Source organism: Xenopus laevis, chromosome 5L, assembly GCF_017654675.1.
Source record: "Xenopus laevis strain J_2021 chromosome 5L, Xenopus_laevis_v10.1, whole genome shotgun sequence".
Lineage (NCBI taxonomy): Eukaryota > Metazoa > Chordata > Amphibia > Anura > Pipidae > Xenopus > Xenopus laevis.
In genome coordinates this window covers 51,092,588-51,117,457 of record NC_054379.1, presented here as the reverse complement: position 1 = coordinate 51,117,457, position 24,870 = coordinate 51,092,588, and the positions used below count along the sequence as shown (strand labels likewise).

At 37.1% G+C, this 24,870-nt stretch overlaps 1 protein-coding gene across 1 annotated transcript; it reads right to left on the bottom strand.

Moving 5' to 3' along the window:
- Nucleotides 1-876: 876 nt before the first annotated feature.
- Nucleotides 877-24,770, bottom strand: MGC84007 (protein). The gene is given in 16 exon segments (NM_001092675.1): nt 877-2,304; nt 3,610-3,671; nt 3,887-3,980; nt 4,738-4,837; nt 4,943-5,083; nt 5,702-5,781; nt 6,013-6,258; nt 7,313-7,536; nt 8,944-9,074; nt 9,165-9,316; nt 10,195-10,270; nt 11,957-12,084; nt 17,649-17,778; nt 19,355-19,531; nt 20,828-21,019; nt 24,662-24,770. Coding segments are annotated over 16 exon segments (1,995 nt in total). The 5' UTR covers nt 24,680-24,770; the 3' UTR covers nt 877-2,260.
- Between the last annotated feature and the right edge of the window lie 100 nt (nt 24,771-24,870).

The window sequence follows — 24,870 nt, the reverse complement described above, 5'->3', positions numbered from 1 at the left end:
TGTCACATCCTTTTGAGACTTCACTTCTATACACATCCCCACAACAACTAGGTATTTTGCTTCTGAGACTGGATGAACTTTCGCATGTACATGGTTTATAACCAATTAGAAGTTTAAGTTAATACTAATGCATACCTAAAATGGGAACATACAACAGATTAGATTTAAAACAACATACATCCCAAACCTTTTTTGTTGTCCACATTTGAATTAACGTTGAGTATGATATAGAGAGTGATATTCTGAGCAATTTGCAATTGACTATAAAAAATAACTTACTAACCATTGACCCCTTGAAGCATACAAAAGTGATTGGTTACTTTGTAGGTTTGCTATAGGGAATTACATATTTCAAAAACATAAACATGGCTAGAGAAGTTGCTGGTGTGCCCCCCAGTACCCTTCAGTAAGTGTAAGGATATGGTTCATCGGAAGCTTTAACAGCCAAGAAGCACCCAAAAGTTTGTCTGTGCTTTTCAAGCACAAAGCAAAATATTGAAATTGTTATGCTTATGTCTGACACAAATTAAAAAAACTATATGGCTGCCTCTATGTATCTTCCTTGATAGCTATAAGGTACGATGGGGTGGGATAATCTGGCACGAATTAGCATTCTTGGGGATAATAATACTAAATATTATTAAGTTCCCCCACCCCTCAACCCATAATATGAGTATTCAAAACAGTAAGTAAATGCACACCAAATATCACTGCCCCTCTCCCCCAAGAAGGAGGGCAACCTCAGAGTTGGGGAACAATGCATGTAGAACACTGAAGTAAAGCAACACACAGGACAGCATTAAAGGCCCAACTGAGCAAGTAAGGCTAGACAGGTTAAATAAATGAGAATTACTACTAGAAATAAGGGACTGCACAAAAAGGTCACACAAAGCTTTATCAACTGATAAAAATCTAGTAAAGCTACAGCAGGTCAGGATTAACAGTAACATTTCTACTAATAATTTTATATTTGCTATTTTGGATCCCTTCTCAAAAGTGCATGTTGTTTTTATCGAACTGAACATTAATTTGGGCACCTTTACTACAGAGCAATAACAGAGACATCTATTTACAGAAATCTCAAGAGGCAATTACCAGTATTGCAATTAACACATGTATAACTTTCAATATGCCTTAGTTGTGGAAAAAAAACTTTTATTATCTTAATCAGGGAAACACATAAAAAATTCCAGGCCATGTGAAGCTTGCTGAAATTAATGGGAGCCCCAGAGCTGATCTGTTTGTGTAGAGAACAGAAAAATAGGTCTATCATCCTTACACTGGTTATCAGCCACTTTATATACAGTAGGAGTGGCTGGACTTCAGTGAAGGTGCCATGTGAGTGCTCAGTGCAATTGACATTGGTCTGATCCATACAACAGAGCTTATTAAAGCTGAATTCTACAGTAGGGTACATTCCAGTAACCAGAAAATACTGCCACTCCAAAACTCAGTTTAACTAAGTGGTCAGCTGCATGGTCCCAAAATTGAGATAGTGACAGATCTAGAGATTGGACACTGGTCAACCTGGATAAGCCAAGATGCCTTCTAAATGATAATTATACAATAATTGAATTAACAAAATGTAATTAGTTGCAACCAACGAAAAAGAAAACAGGATGACTTCACCTCCAATGAAAGACCAATGCTTTTATATTGGATCGTGGATCATTTTTGGTTTATAATGTCTTTTAGAATTCATAATGTTACCTGTCCCTATACTGTAATTAAAACCTAAACTATAAATGCCAGAATTTAGCGTTTTGGCATAAGAGGAAACACGGCTTGTGAACTTTAATAGAAATGTTTAAAAAAAAAAATGATGCCCTAAATATTAATTCCAGCAGGAGTTTGTTAGTATTTTTGCAGCACTTGTTAAGTGATCAGTAAACCTCCATATCCAGTCTACCACTAAATGGAATTTACTACATCTCAGTACCTTGTGTATTAGTTGGTTTTTAGAGCTCCTTGTTCTTCACTTCAGCAGCAAATCCCTTTTAGGCAAAAACTCTCCATTTTCCATTGGCAGCAAATGGGCTATAGTATATATATAGCATAACCCCAGTAAACCTTGTATTAATGTTTGATCTTCTGTTATAACACTTCAGTTATTTTACATAGAGTACAATAAACAGTATTTTTGTAATTGAATTAATTGGTTTGTTCATCTTCCTTTGAGATTTCTAAGGTTTCTCGGCAACAACAGACACAGTATTTAGCAACTAGTAACACATTGTTGGCCATAACCGTCTGATAATGCTCAAAGCCGTGCTGATGGAAACTTCTCTGTAAATATTTGCACTCCTGGAAAAGGGAAAAGAAGGTATTCTTAATATCACAAATGTTAAGTGTTGTGACATTTCTCTGATTACAACGGACTAGAGAAACAATTTTTCTAATGTAGTTGTGCAAGCAGAGCAACATCATATATTTCTTTCCTCAGAGTTTAAGGGTTGGGGCTGCCTTCCATCTGCCTTCCACCTGCTTGAATGAAGATTCACCTGCGCTAATGCACTCGCGGTGCTTCGATTTCCGAAGTCGCCCGAAGTTTCCTCATGAGGCAACTTGTAAAGATGAATGCTGAGCATTGATTACATTAATCTGTTTTCTGTATTTACATATCCTTAAATAGCATGTCTCTTTGCCTATAATCACAATTTTGAAAGGGCTAACAACTAAGTAACAGGTGAGAAATCCATTAAGGAACTGATGCACAAATATAACCTGTTCCACCCCATATTGTACAATATATGCTTGAGACATAGTGTTTTCTGGATAAGGGATCTTTCCATAAATTGGATCACCATAAGTTAGGGGGGAATGTAATATGTTTCGCTAGCGCAAACAACCTGCGCAAAGACGCTTGCGAACGTTATCGACCATGTTTGCGTTCTTTTTGACTGATTAAAGACCTCAACGACTTCATCGCAAAGTAAGAGAACATTCGCAAAGGATGTAATAAAATTTCACAATCGCAAAACCTTTTCTTGCGAAAAAATATTTAAGAGCAGGTGTTAACGGTAAACCTTTGCTTAGCGAAAATGCTCCAGTGACTGATTTTACATTGCGAGCAGTGCTAAACATTCGCAAAGGTGCCATTTTAAATAACGATTGCGACTTTTAATTAGATTCCTCCCTGGGTCTACTAAAAGTCATTTGAGCATTATATAAAATCAATAGGATTGTTTGCTACCAATACAGATTCATGCAGCTTAGTCAAGATCAAGTATAAGACACGGCTTATTATTATAGAGAAAAAAAGAATTGATTATTTGCTTAAAAGTGACTTTATGGGATATGGCCTTCCCAGTAGTTGCAACTTTCTGGATACTGGGTTTCATTATAAGAGATCCCATATATTTTAATGATCACTTGAGAAAAGACCCTTTTTTAGGAATGAAATGGAAAGATAGAAATTAGAACAGGGAGAACAAACAAAGTAAATATTGAGTATTGTGCTATACACAAACACTGGGGTAAACTGCTACGAATGTTGAGTGAACATTCTCATTTATACTATGAGCTGTGTAGTCGGGTCCGGGTAGTTGAGCTGTACCCAATCCAAAAGCCATTCTTACTTACTACAAGTCATGTCATCTCCCAACTTACCAAGTTTTTGTGCTGTTTCCTTCAGAGTTCTCCTCTCTACACAGAAATTTGCTTCACTGACTCTGCAAATGAGAACAGATGAGAACATTCAAATCATAAATGCATTTGTCACTGCAAGTCTTAATTGGTTGTATTGTATTTATATAGCACCATAAGCATTCAGTGTCATTTACAACCATTATTAGCTTCCACTCAAGTCTCCACAACAAACTCATACTAGGTTTTAGGTGTAAATCATCATTAGCTTCCTTGACAATATAGATTTGTACATACTCACGATTTCATATTACATAAAACTTCAAGCTGTACAAAAGAGGACAGTATATTTTTTTGCATATCAGAAGATAAAGCTTCATAGCATGTGCTGGTTCCTAGAAAACAGAATATAAGCAAACTATTGTAAATTAACATTGGCCCATGCAGGTCTTGAAAAGCTGGTATTAACTGGAACCAATATACAGTAAGAAAACCATGGAAAGAGGAAGTATTAGAGTGCTGGAACTTTAACCACCGTATTGAGGTCTGACCTCATCAGTGCTAGTTAAAAAAACGTGAATTTCTAAAGCTGTAGAAGTTCTAAATGCAACCATAAGTGAACTCTAAGGGCTCATTTAAAACTGGTACTGGTTCAAATGCTGGAGCGCTGGACCCATACACAGAGCAGTTGTACATGTATTAGTCAAGTCACAGTGTCTCCTTTGACCTTGAGTTTCATAGTGCATAAGAAAGTGGTGTTGTGGTTTTTGCACTCCATATTGTAAACGTAAAGAGGTGTGTGTACATACTTTCACAAGAGGAGCTAGGTGCAAAGTGTGAAAAACATGGTGCTTTGGACCTTGTTCCAACATTGTGAATGTTAGCCTTATTGTTGCAAACAGAAAAAAAATGTAATGGCCACACCTATATTCATGATTCGTCTATTTGGTAGTATGGACCATTTTAAAAAATAAAGACCTTCATTACTTGTGACTGCACTATATATATATATGTGTTGTCACAACATGTAAGACAAGGTATGGGACTAAATCTACAGCATTGGTATTAAACTACATAAAAATAAATCTATTTCACACTATGAATTACATGTTCCAACTACAGAGCAGGAGATAGCAGAAATAAAGTACTTACCTGACACAATTTGATGAGAAATAAAACTCCTCACTCCAGATATGTATTGCTTTTCTGTGAAAGCATTAGTAACTTCTCCTAAAAGATATGTGCAGGCTAACTGAAAAGAAAAAAAACATTCTAGTTGCAGCCTAGATTTAGGTGTTAATTCATCATGGAGTGTATCTTAAGTATTTACAAAGAAATCGGAATACATTAAGCCTACCTTATAACCTTCCAAAAACGGCTGGAACATTTTTGCTAGAAACAAAGCAGCAATAGTTCCTTTGTCGGTTAACATGATTTCATTTGGCGTTGCGTGAATGATGTCACATTTAGTCAATATAAAGCAACCTTCTTCAAAATCCTATTATATAAAATTTAAAAAAAATACAGTAAGATTAACATTACCCTTAAAGGGATTGTTCACACTTTTTTCAGTTCAATTGTTTTCAGATAGTTTACCAGAAATAAAGACTTTTTTTCAATTACTTTCTATTTTTCATTTGAGAATGTTTTCTAATACAGGTATTGAAGTTTTGTTTTTCACCCTCATATGTCCCAGGGTGCTTTTGATTTGGTATTCAACCAATCAAATGCAAAGCAATTAATTAGGTGTTTTCCTAGTTATTAACTGGGAGCAGGCCCGGAGTGGCAATCTCTGGGTTCTGGCAAATGCCAGAGGGGCTGCTATAAGGTCCCATTGAAAGTCAGTATTTAGTGGGCTGGTGGGGGCTGTTTGGGCCTCTGTGTGCCTTAAATGCCAGGGCCTATTTTAATTCTCAGTCCGGACCAGACTGGGAGAACTATAAAACTGCTCATGTTGAGTTCTACACCTAACATATATGCTCCATTTAAATGTAGAGATATATATTGAATTATCACTTTCTTGTCATTGACATGCACATCAGACAGAGAATAAGTTTAAAGCATGGGTCACACAAAACTTGCAGTGGGTAAGACTATAAAGACTATACTTCTTTACCTTGTCTTCAGAGCCAGGAAAGAAGATGAACTCCTTTGAAAAAACACGCCTTAAGAAGCTAAAGGATTGGAAAATTTCTTCTGAAAATAAATAAAATATATTTTTTTAGTTTGAGAGATAAAGTACCCTTTAAGGTGTAGCTATTTAGTAAAGGCAAACTTGAAACATTAGGCTTAAAGTACAAGATAGGGACTTTTTCTACAAAAACTCCTAGATTAGAAGCCAAAATGATACAACTCATAAGCTAGTAATTACATGTTTTCAGTTGCTACAGTTAAGACTATTGCTGTAGTAAAATAAATTAATATTACCTCTTGTGGAACTCTGCACCATTTCACAAGCTAGAATCACCAGTGCAGGGCGGACACACACATTAATCATTTGGTTCCTATAGAAGGCACACATGAGTAAAGACACTGCTTGTTTAAAGACTATCTCTTCTGTCAGTAAACCTTTGTGCTTGTGCTCAAGCAAAGTCACATGGCCATCAACAAGACTGAAAATGTTTGAATGAAGATCAATGCCGGACCGAACCACTCTGCTGGCAGACAGATTATCTGGAAGACGCATCAAGAAGAAACAATCATGAATTTAAGAAATGCCACTTTTCTGAATGCAGAATGGTATTTTATTTCTATTAGTATCCATCTTTGTTTCCACGCTGATTAAAAAAAAGCAACTTTTGTATGGGAAAATATACCTTACTTCTATAAAATGAGTAGCAGGGCCTATTCACTGCATCAGTGACAATCACATCCTAAGTCATTAAATAAACCATAAATAACAGTGTAAAGCAGTGTAGTTAGCTGAAAAGTTTCTGTTTCTGCTTGGAAGGGGAATTATTGTATATCATAATGCACATTTGAAAAGGCACTTAGAGGATATATTTCCAGTTGACACCACTAAAGAGACTTCTGAGCCATATCCATGGAGTATAGCTGTTCCCCAGTGACAACAGTTGAGTTCCCTCCATTTGGAATATGATAAAGAACCAGAGAAGACAGCTGCTATAGATGCGTTTAATAAAGCATGTCCCCCCTTGTTCCCCCAGAAAACCTAATATACTGTAAACTAATGTATTATTGTCAGTGGGCAGGAGGAACCATTTTAAGCACAAGGCAACTTAGAAAAATGTATCTTGAGCTTAAGAATTTTGGAAAAAACCCCCATCCCCTTTTTTGCAAAATTCTTAGATTGTTATGGGGTAGGGGTTTTATATTTGATATGCCCATGTTGGCTGAAAAAAAAAAAAAAAAACCAGTTTGGGACACTGAATTAACACATTCCAGAGTAATCCCATTTACCAGAAGAGTCTGATATAAACAGCATGTTTCCCTATTAAACAGCAAAAATGACAATTTTAATAGCCAGGGTTCTCCCCAACAGGACAGCAGCAACCAATATTGATCACGTGCTAAAACAGAAGAAAATACAGCCATTTCTTCCACAAGTTGTTTTCCTGAAAAACAGCTTAAGAATAAATAGTAATAAAAAAGGTTTACATTATTTCAATTCTCACCACAATGGATGCTTTGAGTGGTTCAATCTGCAAAAAAAATTACCAAGCATAGCACAAAGATAAATATTGAAATATAAAAATGTTATTCATACCAGGCCATTCCAGGAACCCTCCAAAGGTCTCTATTAAATCTTTCAGCCAAAGAGTCTTTTCAACTAAGACATTAAAATCCATCTCTGGTAAATTCTGCAGCAAAATGGTTGCTATCAAAACTCCAGGGCCAAGAACCATGTTTGCAATTTGGTTAAGTTCTACTTTATAAGCCACATCACGGACAAATGATTGCACATCTTCAGGTGGTCGCTGGGGAAGGTGTCTGAAACACAGGTAAGCATATAATTATTTGCCCACCCAATTTATGTTTTGTACTTGCAGAGAACCTTTAAAGGACATGTAAACCCCCACAAAATATGTTATCAGTGAACAGCCTCTTTGAAATCTTTAAAGGGATACTGTTATGGGAAAAAAAAAATTTTCAAAATGAATCAGTTAATAGTGTTGCTCCAGCAGAATTCTGCACTGAAATCCATTTCTCAAAAGAGCAAACAGATTTTTTTTATATTCAATTTTGAAATCTAACATGGGGCTAGACATTTTGTCAATTTCCCAGCTGCCCAAAGTCATGTGACTTGTGCTCTGATAAACTTCAATCACTCTTTACTGCTGTACTGCAAGTTGGAGTGATATCACCCCCCTCCCATTCCCCCCCCCCAGCAGCCAAACAACAGAACAATGGAAAGGTAACCAGATAGTAGCTCCCTAACACAAGATAACAGCTGCCTGGTAGATCTAAGAACAACACTCAATAGTAAAAACCCATGTCTCACTGATACACATTCAGTTACAAAACAGCAGCCTGCCAGAAAGCATTTCTCTCCTAAAGTGCAGGCACAAGTCACATGGCCAGGGGCAGCTGGGAAATTGACAAAATGTCTAGCCCCATATCAGATTTCAAAATTGAATATAAAAAAATCTGTTTGCTCTTTTGAGAAATGGATTTCAGTGCAGAATTCTGCTGGAGCAGCAATATGTGTTTTGAAAAAAACATGTTTTCTGATGACAGGATCCCTTTAAATACCCACTCCAGTTGAGCAAAGTTTAATAGTAAGGCTGCAGCATCAACATATTCACTTCTGCTCTTTTAACCCACTGGAATTTGCTTTGGCTGTTGGCTAATGGACATGCTCAACTCAAATTACTATACACGTCCTACAAGTTAGCAGCCAATGAATATATGGCATTGCTCGTTCCTATAGACACTGTGCTGTAGCTGTCTTATTTTTTTCTTTCAGTTTTTTTTATAGATTGCATAAGAATTCAGTACAAGTCAGTGGTTGTGATTGCTGCTTCGAGACTAACTCTGGAAAATCACATTACGCTGTACTTTAATCAACTAAATAATTAGTAGGGATGCGCCGAATCCAGGATTCGGTTAGGGATTCGGCCGAATCAAATCCGAATCCTAATTTGAGTATGCAAATTATGAGCGGAGAGGGAAATCACATAACTTTTTGTCACAAAACAAGGAAGTAAGAAATGTTTTCCCCTTCCAGCCCCTAATTAGCATATGCAAATTAGGATTTGGATTCGGTTCGGTATTCGGCTGAATCCTTCTTTAAGGATTCTGGGGTTCGGCCGAATCCAAAAAAGTGGATTCGGTGCATCCCTAATAATTGGTTTTGAAGCTTAGTACACAGATGCATAAATCATGGTAAATAGTTACCTGGGCTTTAAATTAAATTGGGCACGGTTTATTATCCCAGAAGACAACGATCGTAATGATAAAGGCTGTCCAAAGTAAATGTGGATGTTTCCAAAGTTTTCATTTAGAATTCTTCTTGCTTTTATCAATCCCTGCAAGAAGATATAAAGAAAACATAAGGGCTTTGTGCCTGTTGCATTTTTAAAAGAGAGAGACAATGTTCAAAGAAAAGAACACCTTACTGATGTAGACTCTTTGGGTTTTGGCACGCCAAGAAGTTCAAATGCATAAAGAGATTCTTCCAGCACCCTTTCATAATTAATACTGATTGGTACAATGTATGTGTCAAACACTTCACCTTTGAAAAACGGCTCCATGGCAACATTTAACAGACCTAATGCAAATAAATGGTAAGAAAGCATATTAATAAGCATATTTAAAAGAAACTGTGCCATCACTTAATGATTTGTGACCTACTCCAGCATTTTTTACTTAAAGGGGAAATATTCATTATCATCTCAAATCAGAACAAAAATGAGTGAGCAAGCTAGAATGGCAAATGAATTCCTGAGTGAAACATGGGTAAAAAATTTAGGGATGCACCAAATCTAGGATTCGGCCTTTTTCAGCAGGATTCGGATTTGGCCGAATCCTTCTGTCTGGCCGAACCGAATCCTAATTTGCATACGCAAATTAGGGGTGGAGAGGAATATCTCCTGACTTTTTGTCATTAAACAAGGAAGTAAAAAATGTTTTTCCCTTCCCACCCCTAATTTGCATATGCAAATTAGGATTCAGATTCGTATTCGACAGAATCCAAAATAGTGCAGAGAATAGTTGCAGAGAAGTCATGTGTGGCCTTAACAAAAATTTTAATAGCCTTATTAGGTACAGCAAAATCTATATAGAGTTACCTGCAATTAACTATACTAAATCAGGAATGGTTTAGAAAAAATGTCAGATGGAGCTAATGTATATTCAACTGCAAGATGGAATGACAAAGTTTGCCTCTACCCATGATGCTTCAGTGTAATTTCTGAATGTGCACTCAATACAGGGGTGCAAAATCCAAACTGCTGATTTGGTGGAATTTCTCTGGAAACCCCCTACCTGCCCAAACAGTATAGAGAAAGTATATACAAATAAGGCTTATAAATAGCACTAAAAAGCTTTTAAACTTTTTTTCCTAAGTTGGAATCATTAATTGTTTAGTGTGTGATGGGTTCATTATTTAACAAGGTCTGGCCTTTTAGAAAATAACACAGTACGTACCAAACTTAGGACTTAATGTCTTGCATGTTCTGCTCCTCTGCCCTTCAACAAAGAATTCCACTGGAGCATATCCATTCTGTAAAGGTAGATTCCTTGTTAAGGAGTAAAGCAGACAAACACAGCTAATAGAGAGTATGTTAATGCTTCATTAAATCATCATACAGTGGAATATAATAATATATAAACTGAATTTCAATTCAGTTTATATATTATAAACTGAATTTCAATTTGAAGTAAATGCTTGTTGAATGAGACAAACTGATGTTTATAAAACAATAAGATGTTTAACATAAACAAGATTCATGCAAGGAGGTCTAAAAAATATTCCACTGTATCTGCAACCTCTATTACTAATGCAACTGAGAATCATGGTGCAAATTTAGATAGTTTGGCCAAAAGAACTATGGATGCACCGAATCCACTATTTTAGATTCAGTCGAATACCGAACCGAATCTGAATCCTAATTTGCATATGCAAATTAGGAGCGGGTAAGTAGAAAGTGGAAAAAATTGGTTTACTTCCTTGTTTTGTGACGAAAAGTCACGAGAAATCCCGCTATGCCCACAATTTGTATATGCAAATTAGGATACGGATTCGGTTCAGCCAGGCACAAGGATTCGGCCGAATCAGAATCCTGCTGAAGGCCGAATCGTGAACCAAATCCTGGATTCGGTGCATCCCTAAAAGGAACTGTAAGGATACTACAATCTAGGCAATAAGCACTGTACTGACAGTACTCAAAGCTTATACAGCATAGTCTATCCTCATCAGTTCAATGTATAGCCCATCTCAGTGATCCCCAACCAGTAGCTCGTGAGCAACATGTTGCTCTCCAACCCCTTGGATGTTGCTCCCAGTGTCCTCAAAGCAGGAGATTATTTTTGAATTCCAGGCTTGGAGACAAGTTTTGGTTGCATAAAAAACAGGTGTACTGACAAACAGAGCCTCTTGTAGGCTGCCAGTCCATATAAGGGTTACCAAACAGCCAATCACAGCTCTTATTTGACATCTCCATGGACTTTTTCAAGTTTCTGTTGCTCTCCAACTCTTTTTTACATTTAAATGTGGCTCGTGAGTAAAAAAAGGTTGGGGACCCCTGGCCCATCTGATGAAAGACTAATCCTATATTGCTCACAGCAGGAAATTAGTTTGACTTCAGGTGTTTTGACTCCAGTGTTTTTAAGGAAATCCACAGCAAAAAAAAAAAAAAAGCGCAGCTTTAGAAATAGGGTTGTTATTACTATCTTTCTAGGGCAATATTTGTTGGGTTTCTTTTAGGGATTCTGGCAAATCCTGGGCCTATATAAACAACATTTAGATTCAGCTGAATCCTTAATACGCAGCCAAATGAAATCGGAAATCTAGAACTCATGTGACATCCAAATTACTTGATAACTGCAAGCAAAACCTTTTTTTCAGATTATGGACATTTTGCGGTTTTTAATATATATCAGTTATATGAACAATATGTAAATTAGGACTTATATTGGTTTTCAGTAATTTGTGGAAACTAAATGATGCATTAGGTACATCTCTAGTTTCTTTTGGTTTATAGTGGACTGGTCCCAGGAAGCTGCGCTCCCCTGCGTTCCGTTTTTCTGCGTTCAGCCGCAGGGAAGCGCAGGAATAGACGCATTAAGCTTTTTTCCATGGGGCTGTACTCACACAGGCGCCGAACGCAGGAAAAATGCGTTCAACCTGCGTTCGCCACCTAGAGGCTGCCTGATAAAACAGCTTTCAATGCTTTCCTACTCTACTTACCCGCAGCAGAGTCTTTACATATTCAGCAAAGACTGCCCAATACAGTTGGTTCCCTCGAAACGTTCTTCTCATATAAAATGCTCCAGACATGCGCAGCAACTCACCTACAATTTTCATGCCCATGAAGTCTGTTGCATACAGAAAAAGATCAATCATGTTATTAAACAGTAATTTATAAAAATGTTTTTTTCAGATTTGGCCAATATTTATGTTCAAATGAAAATATTCCACTGTTTTTTTACTTCTTCTATAAAAAAAAATTGCATATGCCCTGCCATATATTTTTTTTTATTTTTCTAAACACAGATATACCGGACTCCATAGATTGCATGAGATTCTGCCTGTGCTGCAGGAAACAGCTCCCCCTCCCCCTAAGGCTTAAAGACTGATTCAATCACTCATAGGTGCATGTTCTGTCTTTTGCACAATGCCCTGCTAAGCAAAGTGGCAACCATGATGAATGTGTAGTCATTTTACACGGTGCACCCTAAGTAGTTCTCGGATACTATGGAATGGCACAGTATAATTGGTCAGGTAGGTAGGCTGGTGACTTTGGGTAAACGAAAACCCCCACATAAATGTTTTGTCTTTGGCTGCAATTTGCTGCTGAGTAGTCACACAATTCTATGGAATCCGATTGGTCAGAAGGGAGGCATGTAATTTCAGAGACAACAGATTGCTGATTAAAGTCAGCACCTTTGAAAACCTCTAGGTACATGTTTTTCCTTTGCAACAATGTTCTGCTGCAATTCTTTGAAACAGTGTAATCTGGTCCCTGAAAAGTTTTAATGCATTCCATACCACATGGCACACACAATGCATGGCATTTTTACCTGGTATACATATCCTCTTGCTGTCTTTTCAGGTAAATACAACAGTACCTCATTATACTAAGCAGATAACACTATTCACCACTCATTACCAGAGATTTATTTAGTAGAAAGGAATTAGTGTTAAGATGCTGTATTTTAAGTTGTGATTTTCTCAATAACGAGAACGTTTTTTACTTTAGCATATTATGAGTAAAAGGAATAAAAAAATAATGTGATTCCAAAAAAAAAAAGATTTAAGTCTTTATCCGTGAGTGTATTGTGAACAGCACAAGAGGAAATTTGTCCCGATAGCAATGGAAGGGGAAGCATTAACTTTAATCACAGAAATAAGGGCATTCATGTAAAAAATTGTGTCCGACATTAAGATTTCATTATAACAAAAGGCAGAAAAAAATAAAGGTGAGGGAGAAGTTTTATGATGCTTCATGTACATTATACATATATGTACATATACTGTAGGATATTGATAGAAACCTGCCAATTATTCTACTCCAATATAAAATAAAATAACCTGTAACAAGTCTATCTATAAACACAGATGAAGCCACTAGAGGGCACATGAAAGCAGAACAGCTTTTGACAACCTGCAGTCTGTGTGGCTAATTTCCAGAGCAGTTAATAGGGACGCACCAAATCCAGGATTCAGTTCGTGATTCGATTCAGATTGTTTCTGCGCACTGAAAAGTTATTTTTGCATATGCAAATTAGGGTTCATTTTCAGTATAGGATTGAGCAGAATCCTTAATGAAAGGCTCAGGATTCGGGTGAATCCCAAAACAGTGGATACAGTGCATCATTAGCAGTTACCAATGGGCAATTAGTTTTGTTCAGGCTACTAGGGGGCCTATTTATTATTTTTTCCAATTCTGATTTTCCAAACTTGAATATTCTAGATTTTTAAATAAAAAAAAAAAAAAAAGAAAAAATGATTGGATGAAAAAGAAATCAACCACTAAAACCTGGCAGACATCTAGGTAAGTCAAATGGGGGTGTATGCTCAGCGCTCATAAAAGCTATTTTTTGTTTTCCAGATTTTTTAAACCATCAAATTATTAAAATGGAACAATGTAATTTTATTTGAAATATAGATTTTTACTTGAATTAAAGTCATTACTTTTTTTTAATAAAGTTACATTCATAAATACAGTATGCCAACGAAAAAGAGAACAAAAAATAGAATTCATCACAATAATTTTTGTAAAAAAAAAAAACTTAAGGCCTGACATTCCCCACCCCTCTCTGCTGCATGTTGCTCACAAACCCCCAACATGCAACCCACAACATTGTGGAAAAACAACATTGTGGAAGTTTAACTGATGCTTCTCAAGCTAAGATGAACCTTTGAAAATAATATAATTGAAGAAAGTTTTTTTTCCCCATAGATATCGTATGTGTGTATTCTTCATTTTCAATTTGTGCATTTACCGGTACCTCCAGGATTCCCAATGTATGCTTGAACCAGAAGCATTTGCAATGTGCACATTGCCATCTTGCAGCCACTAATAGCTGGGATTGTGACTAAAAAATATTCTGATATTTTGTGGGTAAAAAAAACCCATCGATTTGCAATGAGCCCTAATGGGTTTTCCTGTTTTAATCTTCAGGCACAGGGTGTGTTAATGCTGGTGTATTCACATGTATATTTCAATAATAAAGAGTCTAAAAAAATAACTTTACTAAAAAAACCTGCTCAGCCATATGACACATACATTAAAAGGGTTGTTCACCTTTGAGTTAACTTTAAGTATAATGTAGAGAGTGATGTTCTGAGACAATTTGCAATTTCCTTTCATGTTTTATTATTTGTGGTTTTTGAATTATTTAGCTTTTTATTCAGCAGCTCTCCAGTTTGTAATTTCAGCAGTCTTGTTGCTAAGGTCCAAACTACCCTAGTAACTATGCAGTGATTTGAATAAGAGACTGGAATATGAATAGGAGAGGGACTGAATAGAAAGATAAGTAATAAAAGTTATCAATAACAATACAGTGGTAGCGTTACAGAGCATTTGTTTTTTAGATGGGGTTAGTATCCCCATATGAAAGTAGGAAAGAGTCAGAAGATGAAGGCAAATAATTAAAAAAAATAAGTAATGAAAATGAATAGAAAATTTGCTTAGAACATGCCATTCTAGAAGATACTAAAAGTTAACTGAAAGGTGAACCATCCCTTTAAATCATCTTATACCAGGGGATGTTCAAATAGAGGTTATATTTTTTTTTTTTTTGCTTCATACTTGAAATAATGCAGCCTTTCTATGATATACAAATAACTCATACTCACACAGAGTTTACACCAGGGATGTGGAGTCAGTAATTAAATCATTCGACTCAGACTTCGCAGTTTATGGTACTTCTGGCCTCCTCTGTTTTTAAAACAGCAGCAACACCAAAAACTGAAAGTGTATCAAAGTTATTAAAATATAATGTACTGTTGCTCTGCACTGACAAAACTTCCCCCATGGCTACACAGCAGCTTATTTATATAAGCTATAATAGTGTTTCTGAAGCAAACACACAGCTGTTACCAGTGCAAGATAACAGAATATTACATGTTAATTACTTTAAAACACTTCCATTTTTGGTGTTACTATTCCTTTAATATACAAGTCATTTTATCCCTACCAAAGCTCAAAAATATAAACCACATCTTTGGTATTGTTCTTAGAAACATAATTACTTCTGCCATATCCTCCTTCATAGAAACTCTTAAATCTGATTTGATTATTTTCAGTGCTTGTATTTAAAGTTATTAGGAGTCTGAACACTTTTGGCAACTCTGACTCCAAATACCCAAAATTGCTTCTGATTCCATAGCTCTGGATTACACCAAGTACTCCTTCACCTATAAAGCCCCTGGCCTTGCCTTGCTAAATAAATCCCCACAGAAGTTGACTCTACAGGACGATTTCAATTCCCTCCCTTTAACACCACATTTCTTAATTCTGCCTTTAAGAAATGAGAATGAACTACCTAAAATGTGTGGAGCGCAGGTTCCAAAAAATGTAATAATCACCATGAGCAATCAGGAACTACAGGTATGGGACCTGTTATCCAGAATGCTTGGGAACTGGGGCTTTCCGGATAACAGATTGTTCCGTAATTGTGATCTTAATACCTTACGTCTACTAGAAAATCTTGTAAACATTAACTAAACCCAAAAAGCTAATTTTGCTTTCACTAAGGATTAATTCTATTCTTAGTTTGGATCAAGTACAAGGTACTGTTTTATTATAACAGAGAAAAGGGGAAATTGTTTTTAAAAATTTGAATTATTTGGTTAAAATTGAGTCTATGGGAGATGGCCGTTCAGTAATTCTGAGCTTTCTGGATAATGGGTTTCCGGATAACAAATCCCATACCTGTACTAAGAGACTCAACACAGTGACCAGAACAGAAATTAAAGATTAAAGAATGAGGAGAGCACTGTTCAATAGCAAAAACGCTGTGGTTGTGTTTATTAAAAGCTACTACACGACATGTTTCGGGTTATTATATACCCTTTCTCAAGGGTATATAATAACCCGAAACATGTCGTGTAGTAGCTTTTAATAAACACAACCACAGCGTTTTTGCTATTGAACAGTGCTCTCCTCATTCTTTAATTTTTGTCATTTGTTGGGATAGCGGTTTACCCAAGCGAGGATTGATGCATTCCTAAAAAGACTGAAAAGGCAGTGCGGAGGACATCATTTGTATTTTACAGTGACCAGAACAGGCCAACATCGCAGACACCCCAGTGCTTTGTGGGTTTTTTTTGGTTTTTTTTTAATATCCCACCAATCTGAAGACAGGTTTAAAGAGAAATAAACGGTTAGTAAATTGTAGAAAAATAGTGCTCAGATTTTAGGAATCGCACATACTGAATGAGAATGGTATACTGACATGTTGCACAGAAAATTTTTGTGCCGGCATTTATGGAATGACTGGAATCTTAAGGGCTATTTGAATTTATTTGAAAGTGTTTGTTAAACTGTTAGTTAGTAAATATTTGCTTAAAGGCGCCCTCTGATATCTGTTAATATGTTATCTGTTCAAAGCCTCAAAACCAAGCTAATCTCAGAAATATTATATTTGTGTACTTTGAGCACTATTTGATTTCATCACCAAAAAGCATAATAAGGTAGAAATGTAGCAAAGGGTCACAGATTGTAAACTCATATTGGCAGAGTTTGTCCTATCATTTGCAACTGTTTTGCTTTTGTCTGCCTTCTTGTGTTCTCACATAAAACTAAAGTGACAATAAAGAGTCAGGATGGCATTTTAAAGCAAACAATTCCCTGTCTTAATAACACTGAATTAGATGTCTTTAATAAAAATAAAATAGCCGATTGATCATTGTATTACGTATGTGTTTTTGGTTTGCACTTGTACACTTGGTTTGCTGCAGTCTATGAATGAACCGAATCAATCATCCAAACAGGGCAGACTGCTGGCACCCATCTTGTACATGTCATCTGTGATGAAAGCTTTTTATCTAGTACATGTAGACAAAGTGTGCCTTTGGTTGACTGCATTCACATGGAATATGTGCTGTTTAGAAAATAATATGCAAACTGAAAGAAAGAGACCAGTGGTTGTTAAAATGGAGTGGCATGAAACAAATATCACACAATTGTCATATATTAGACAACTGCAGAGCTCACAGGATTTATAAGAGACTGAAACTGAAATTACTGCCAATGTACTCACTGCTGGATTTAATAGTACTTTACACTTTTCGCAGCACCAAAGATAGTCTAAAACTGGATAATACTTTACAATCCTGAATTCATAGTACCAAGCGAATCTAAAAGAATTAAAGGAACATGGTTTCCTTCTTACTTTATTCTGTTAAAACAGGCTAAGCACTAAATACTTGCCCATTCCTGAAGCGATGACCGGAAGTGCTAGGTCATACGAGTACAGAACATAAGACATCAACAGAAAGTCAATGTAGCTTCGGTGACTGGGAAGCAGCACAACTGGATGTTCTTGAATGGCTTGAGTCAACTAGGTGAATGAGAGGCAGAATTATAATTGGTGATAGAATAACCATAACCACAGTATACAAATGAAAAACATAAAAACATGCGCCAAGAGTAATAAAATAGGTATCAGATTTTCCCATGCTTTAATACTTTGTGGTTCAAAGTAAAAATGTCGACTTACACATACGCGCATGCCTTTACAATAGCTCTGTGAACCTAAATGTCTGGCAAGGAATAATAAAATTCAAAGTTCTCAAAAGGCAGAAATCTATTACCTAGCATCATTATTTCAGACTTGCATTCAAGGCTAATATTTAATATATTACAAAACCAAGCATGAGTGAGTAGAGCAATTATGCCCACTGGTCTGCAGAAGAAAAGATGAGGAGCTGTGGACACCTTCAGGAGCATCTAAAAATTCAGGGGCTATAGTATCCTCTATAATATACAAGGCAGGCATAATGGCATCTCCAGTATGGCATTATCAGTAGGGTTTTAAGTCCTTTGAACACCGTCCTGCATAATTTGCTTTTAAAAGTTAACTGTTAATCCTCACCCTAGACTTATGAATCCTCATTCCTACTTGCTATTGGGCTAAAGAATTAGGATGTTAGTCAGTGGTCACATTAAATCCCACAATAAGCTCCTACCAGGAGTGATTCACAGTCTGTATCCTTTAGAAGCCTGGGCTATAGGTTACTTTACATGGTAAAACTTATGGGTTAATGCAATAACAGGTCTACATTTTTCCCCAAATCTATTAACCCTCAGCAACAAATCAGATGTGTGTTTTCAAACAGCTAGCTAGTAAATGCTGCCTCCATATTAGATGCTATGGGTTAATAGAAATGTAGCAAACATTAGACTATTTATTACATTACCCACTTGGAGAATTTATCACCCCAAAAAGACAATGATATGCAGTCAGGGCAGCCATCAGGGGGGAACAGGGGGGAGAGTTGTAGGGGGCCCCGAGGGTAAGGGGGGCCCGACCACGCCACACTTACTTGATTAGCCGAGCCCCCCATCTTTCTGAGAGCAACTGACTTTGGGAAGGCATGGACGTTTAAGGGGCCCTGGCCACCAATTTTCTCATAATGTGGGGGCCCTGGCCACCAATTTTTTTTTCTCATGTGGGGTCCTAGCCACCAATATTTTTTAATGGGGGGGGGCCCTGGTCACAAATGTTTTTTTATGGGGGGCCCTGACCAGCAATATTTTTTTATTAACATGTGGGAACCCTAGCCACCAATATTTTTTTTGTTTTTTTACTGTGTGGGGGGGGGGGCGAACCTGTGGGGTGGGGAGGGTGGACCTGTAGGTGGGGCTTGCGGTGGGTGCAGCCCAGGGGGCCCAGGAAATTTTTTCGTATGGGGCCCTGTGATTTCTGATGGCGGCCCTGTATGCAGTGATGATAAAGGTGAATATCTTCTTATAGAATAGCTTCTTATACATAGCCTAATGTGGATCTGTATGAGAAGTGTGAACACACTACATGCAGAAAGTCCTATTTGAAAGATAAAGACATTTAACTGACATGCTGTCTTACTTTCATTCCTAATAAGCAAACCAAAACCACAGGCTCAGTTGTGACTTACCCTCTGTATGCCTTCCTCATTGACACATACTTTCTGGAAGAGTCGCTTGAAGATCTTACTTAAGCTCATGGCAAACAAACGGATGGCTCCCATCCTTAAATTGTGACCCATTTCATCCAGAATCTCAGCTGCCTGTTCCTGAATGACTTCACATGACTCCCCAGATTCTAATGATATCTTCAGAGATGGAGGAAAACAGCAATACATTACCCACTGGTACATATTGTATACAAGGACAAAGATGCATAAATTGTATAGCTAGCTACATAGAACTGCTAAAAATAGCAAAATTGTAATACAATGCAGAATTTAATCTTACATGTGTTGGTAGGAATATTATGCACTCTTACACAATTTTTTTATTATATTGGTAAAACTAAATGGCAGTTAAAATCTACATGTACAAAACGCTGAGATTTTTCCTTAGAAATGCAAGATATTCTCAAAATCTAATGTAATAAAATTATAATGTAATTGTTAATGAACATTTCTACAGAATTAAAGGAATAGGAAAGTAGTAAATGAATATCAGCTCAATGTAATTGGCTTATAAATAGGTACTGAAAGAGTAACTATGATTTATTCTAAACAGGACTTGGCAGAGTGAGCTGCAGAGTGTAGGAGTGCCCTGCAAAGATATTTACAGGGTACAGGTCCAGCCCTGAGTGAAATTAGCTTGTGTGACTTATTTTAGGTAAATGCTCACATTTAAAGTGCATTTAAAACACAATGATGCTGGTGTTTTAGTGTAATTCCCATTGAACAACAAAGAGAGGGTGACTTCTGACATTTTTATGCTACGGGCCCTAGACTAGGACATAACAAAAAAGGCAGGGATATAAAAGGCCTGCTGAAATTCTGACTAATATGCAATTTCAGCATTTGTTTGAGATGTAGGGGCCTCAAAAGTCATTGTTGTTATCACCACAACTTTAAGACTTGCAATACTTGCATTAAACTTGTTTTCTTCTATTCTTTTGTAGACTGATTAACATCATTCAGGGCCAGCCCTTCACCTCTACATGCCCAAATTAGTCTTTTCCTAGTCTGTCTTTTTTCCAGCCACTGCATTAACCTCTTAATGCCCAGAGGGAAGGGCAGTCCTTCTCATGGTTCCCTGGAGATTTTTCTTTATAGGGTTTTTTTCCCCTTTCCTGCTCCGTGAGTCTAGAGGTTGTGCTAAATTTGCCCCAGTCCCAAATAAAACAGCAGTGATCAGTTTAAAATAAAAAAATTTCTCTGACATTCCTAGGGTTTCTCACAGCCTGATATCCGCAAATCAAAAAGAGCATATCTGAAAATGTATTTGCCATTTTAGGAGCGTTTCATCATACTTACAGTTGAGAAGTAGGTTTAAAGAAGAACTTTCTTTCTCTTTTAATAGTTTTATACTGATATCACTTTTGCTATTAACAGCAAGCAACATATTTCCATTCTAGCCATTTAAAAAGGCTTTAATCTTAGGAGCCTTACCTGTCTGATGACATATTGCAGCTCAAAGGACTGTAAGACACTAGTCTTGAGCCCATTTGGAGTACAAGGAGTCAAGTTCCTATAGATCACCGGTGTGTAGCATTTCATAGCATATTTGAGGTCACTAGACTGCCGACGTTCCTCAAGTATATCTTCAAAGACTTCTCTCTTCTTGCTCCTGAACTCCTTCTGCTGTGTATACATTATATGTTATATGTTTTTTTTCCATTTTCTGTACAATTCCCACCATATTTCAGCCTCTATCACAGCTTTCAAAAAAAACTCCCTTAAAGCAGTCTACCTGCCCCCACCCCGGGAAATGCCCCTAACTCTTAACTTACCCCTGTCCAGATTCTGTCCAGCGGAGTTCACGGCAGCCATCTTGAGCTGCTTTGGTAATCTTAGTTTTTTATGAGTTTCGGCGCACGCACAGTTGTCGCGAAGCAGGAAATTGCTCAAACTGCGCATGCGCACTTCGCCGGTCTCATTCCGAAGATTACCGAATAGAGAAGAAGATGGCTGCCATGAACTCCGCTGGCCAGAATTTGTACAGAGGGGTAAGTAAAGAGTTAGGGGCATTTCCTGGGGTGGGGGGCGGCTAGGCTGGGGGGGAGGAGGGAGGGGGGTCTATGTAGGGTTTTTTTTATTAAGGGTTTGTTTCTCCTTTAACAGGTCAACTGACAGAATCCCTGTCCAAAATGTTGAGCAAACTTTGTTTGTGTGTCGACCATCAAGGACACAGTGAAGTGGTTACAAATCACATCTTCATTGCTGCACCACTGGTGTAACATCTCAAGAGTAGGGTCTAATCAGTATCATGTATGGTTTCATTGTTTCATGGTTGTGGGGCCTGGGAGGTGCAACTTGTTGCAAGTGTTCTCAAGGTTCCTATGTACAGCTCCCACATCACTGTTTTTATATCTTGTAACAGTGTGTTGTGTGAAGGGGTATAAAACCCCCACCTTGTTCTTTGTTCTGTATTCTGCCTCTTGATAGTACAGAATCCATGCCGCTCATGTCAATTAACTTCATTATTTACCTCAAGTGATCTCCTGTTTCTGGTGAATTCCCATGACATAGGTACAGACACATAGGAATGAATGAGGCAAATTAAAAGATGCAGTGCTGTGCAGTGGAACACATTATAACTCTTGGATAGAAGCCCTTAGACACTGTCCTCTATAGATATTTTTCCCTCTAATAGTGTATCTATCTCTGGTTTTGGTAAAACTCATTATGACATTAACATAATTTTTGCTTTTTTTTTTTTAGACTGATATACTGTGGTAATTTACATACCTTATTAAAATCCATGATTTTGGAACCAGATTAATATTATTCAAAACTCATCTGGTTCCAAAAATTGTGGCTTTTGTGCTGAATATTGAATATTTGAGAAAAAGTTAAAATTACATTATCTTTGAACAAAATATTGCTGCATTCAGTTGTTCCCAGGCAGAGCAGCAAAAGTTAATTTCCCAGGCACAGGATGCATCTATTCATCTGATCATGTTTAGTACTCAATGCGACATGATGAACTCTACATGAACAGCAGAGGGTGCTCTGGATACATTTTATTATATTAGCAGTGTAAGAACTGAGAATATCTTTACATACGGTAAATAAAAAACTAATGTAAATTACTAAAAGGGCTTATAATAGCACTGTGATTCTACTTATTGTTATAATTTTCCCTATATGTCCCACTTAAGCTATCTCAGAACATCTAACATTGACAGAAATTCATTGCTATTTAACAAATGAGCAACTTCAGGTAAAATGTCTTTTTGTTTTAAACGTTATTGTTTCTGGATTTGACTTTGTCAAGGAATAAAATTCTAGTTACCAAACTCTCTCCAACGTGTGTCATTTTGTGCTTGAGTTTATTTTATAAGATTAAAAATTAGTTTTTCACGTTTATGAATAATGCATCAGGGAACATCAACATGTTGTAGAGCAGTCTGTTGTTCTCTAGAATAACAGACAATACTGATTATGAAATTCATGGCCTCTGTTTATCAGACTTTGCCCACAGGGGAAAGGTCTTTGCAGATCATCTCATCAGACTAGAACAGTATTACCACATTTCTGGTATATATAAAACTGTACTGTCTTTCACAATCCATATCAAAGTGCTGTTGAATCTTGAAAAAAATATGAAAATAAATTATTGCAATTTATGATACACATGACAACTATGGCATTATGTCACAAGAAAACAGATATATTTTGATCGCTAAATACAGAGTAAAGAGGAAACAAATGAGGAAGAAAAGTGTTAACAGAAAAGGTTTATAATGAAAAAACAAGGGGGAGGGGAAGAGTACTGTACTCAAACCTCCATAAGTAATAAAAGACACTAAGTTTGCCCAGGTGCAGTAACCTATAGCAACCAATACGCTGTTTGCATTTAAACAGGTGACCAGTAAATGCTTCTTACTGATTGGTTGCTATGATCCTAGGCAAATTGAGTTTTGGTTACCAGGGAAGAGGCGCAAGGCAAAGAAAATAAGTTTCATAACAACATGACCACCTGAAGCCACAGTTTCCCCTGAAGTATATACATAAGATGGGAACAAATGGATCTGACCAAAAACAGTATGCCTCTTATTCTATAATTGTTGGCACCTTGGGCAAATCAAGACTTCTGAATGTTTATTAAATAAGTGATTTTTTTTTTTTAAACTAAGAACTGCTATCTCAAAGCACCTTCTGATACAAATAGAGCTACACGTTTCCCCCAAGCTACTGGCATCAAACAATTATTAATGTGCATAGGCACATTATGAGATAAGCACTAAAGGGGGGGGGGCATTATGTGCCCCATCTACCTTTTAAAATTATATCCATTTCTAGCTTGATGGTTATGGCTCTATTAATGTAACTATGTTCTTATTAAGACTGAATTATAATGTGCAAACAAACACTGAGTGGACTGTTGATAAGATCACTGATGTTGGTCATAAAAACTAAGGTCATTACCAAGAAACAAGACTGTGTCTGAACATTAGTAGGCCCACAAGCAGACTAATATATGTCTGTATGCTTTACTTTTTAAATAACTGGAATGCAAGAATGGCGTAACTACAGAGGAAGCAGACCCTGTGGCTGCAGGGGGTCCCAGGAGGTATAGGGGGCCCCACGAGGCCCTAATTAGTGAGCAATTTCATCAGTTATTTGTTAAACAGGGCAACCTCTGGATATATTTGGGGGCCCTAAAATGAATTTGCTGTGAGGCCTAAAGCCACTAAATGCAAAGGCTACTTAAAGGGGTAAATTCACATTTACATTAACTTTTTTTTTGTTTGTATGTTATAGATTGACTTATTATTTATTTTGTACGGATTTTACATTCTTATGCTGGCTCTATAAGCTGTATGGCTGTTGGAGTCATTGTATTTGTGTTCTTATTTCATATAGTTTATTTTGATTTAAGACTGCTCTCCCTGGTTGCTACGGTAATCATCACCCAGCCACCAGAATTCCGTTTCACTTTGTGGAATACAAAAATGTAAAATGATTCACAAACACATACACAAAAAGGCTGGAGGAATTGTCTTGCCGTGCAGCCTACCCCATGCTGAAAGTTAAGGCAAACTACCGTTTAAATAAGGAGATCGAAATAAAGATTTTCTACAAGGAGTTATTGTCACAGAGGTGAAATATCTGCTCCTTCTCAATGCAAGGGCTGTGAATAAGGGATATAAGTAATGCAATGACAGGTTCAAGTCCCCTCCTTTACTACAAGCCATTGTCTTTGCAGGCGAGAGGACTGAGTAGCTCATGCCATTCATTAGAAGTGTTACACGTGCTCGGAGCAGTAAGTAAACTTACCAAGTACACGCTGCCCATCACTGCACACAGAGCCGCAGCCGATCACTCTCACAAGAGAAAATCTTGTTTCATTTGAAGTCTCAGGCAAGAGCTGTCTGTTTAACAAGTTTACATGCGCAGGAAGAGGCGGGGGAACAAAACAAGTGACATGTCCAAGTCCAATTTGACAGCTACGGAAGCCGAAGTGCGTTTTCTAAGACACTTAGTTG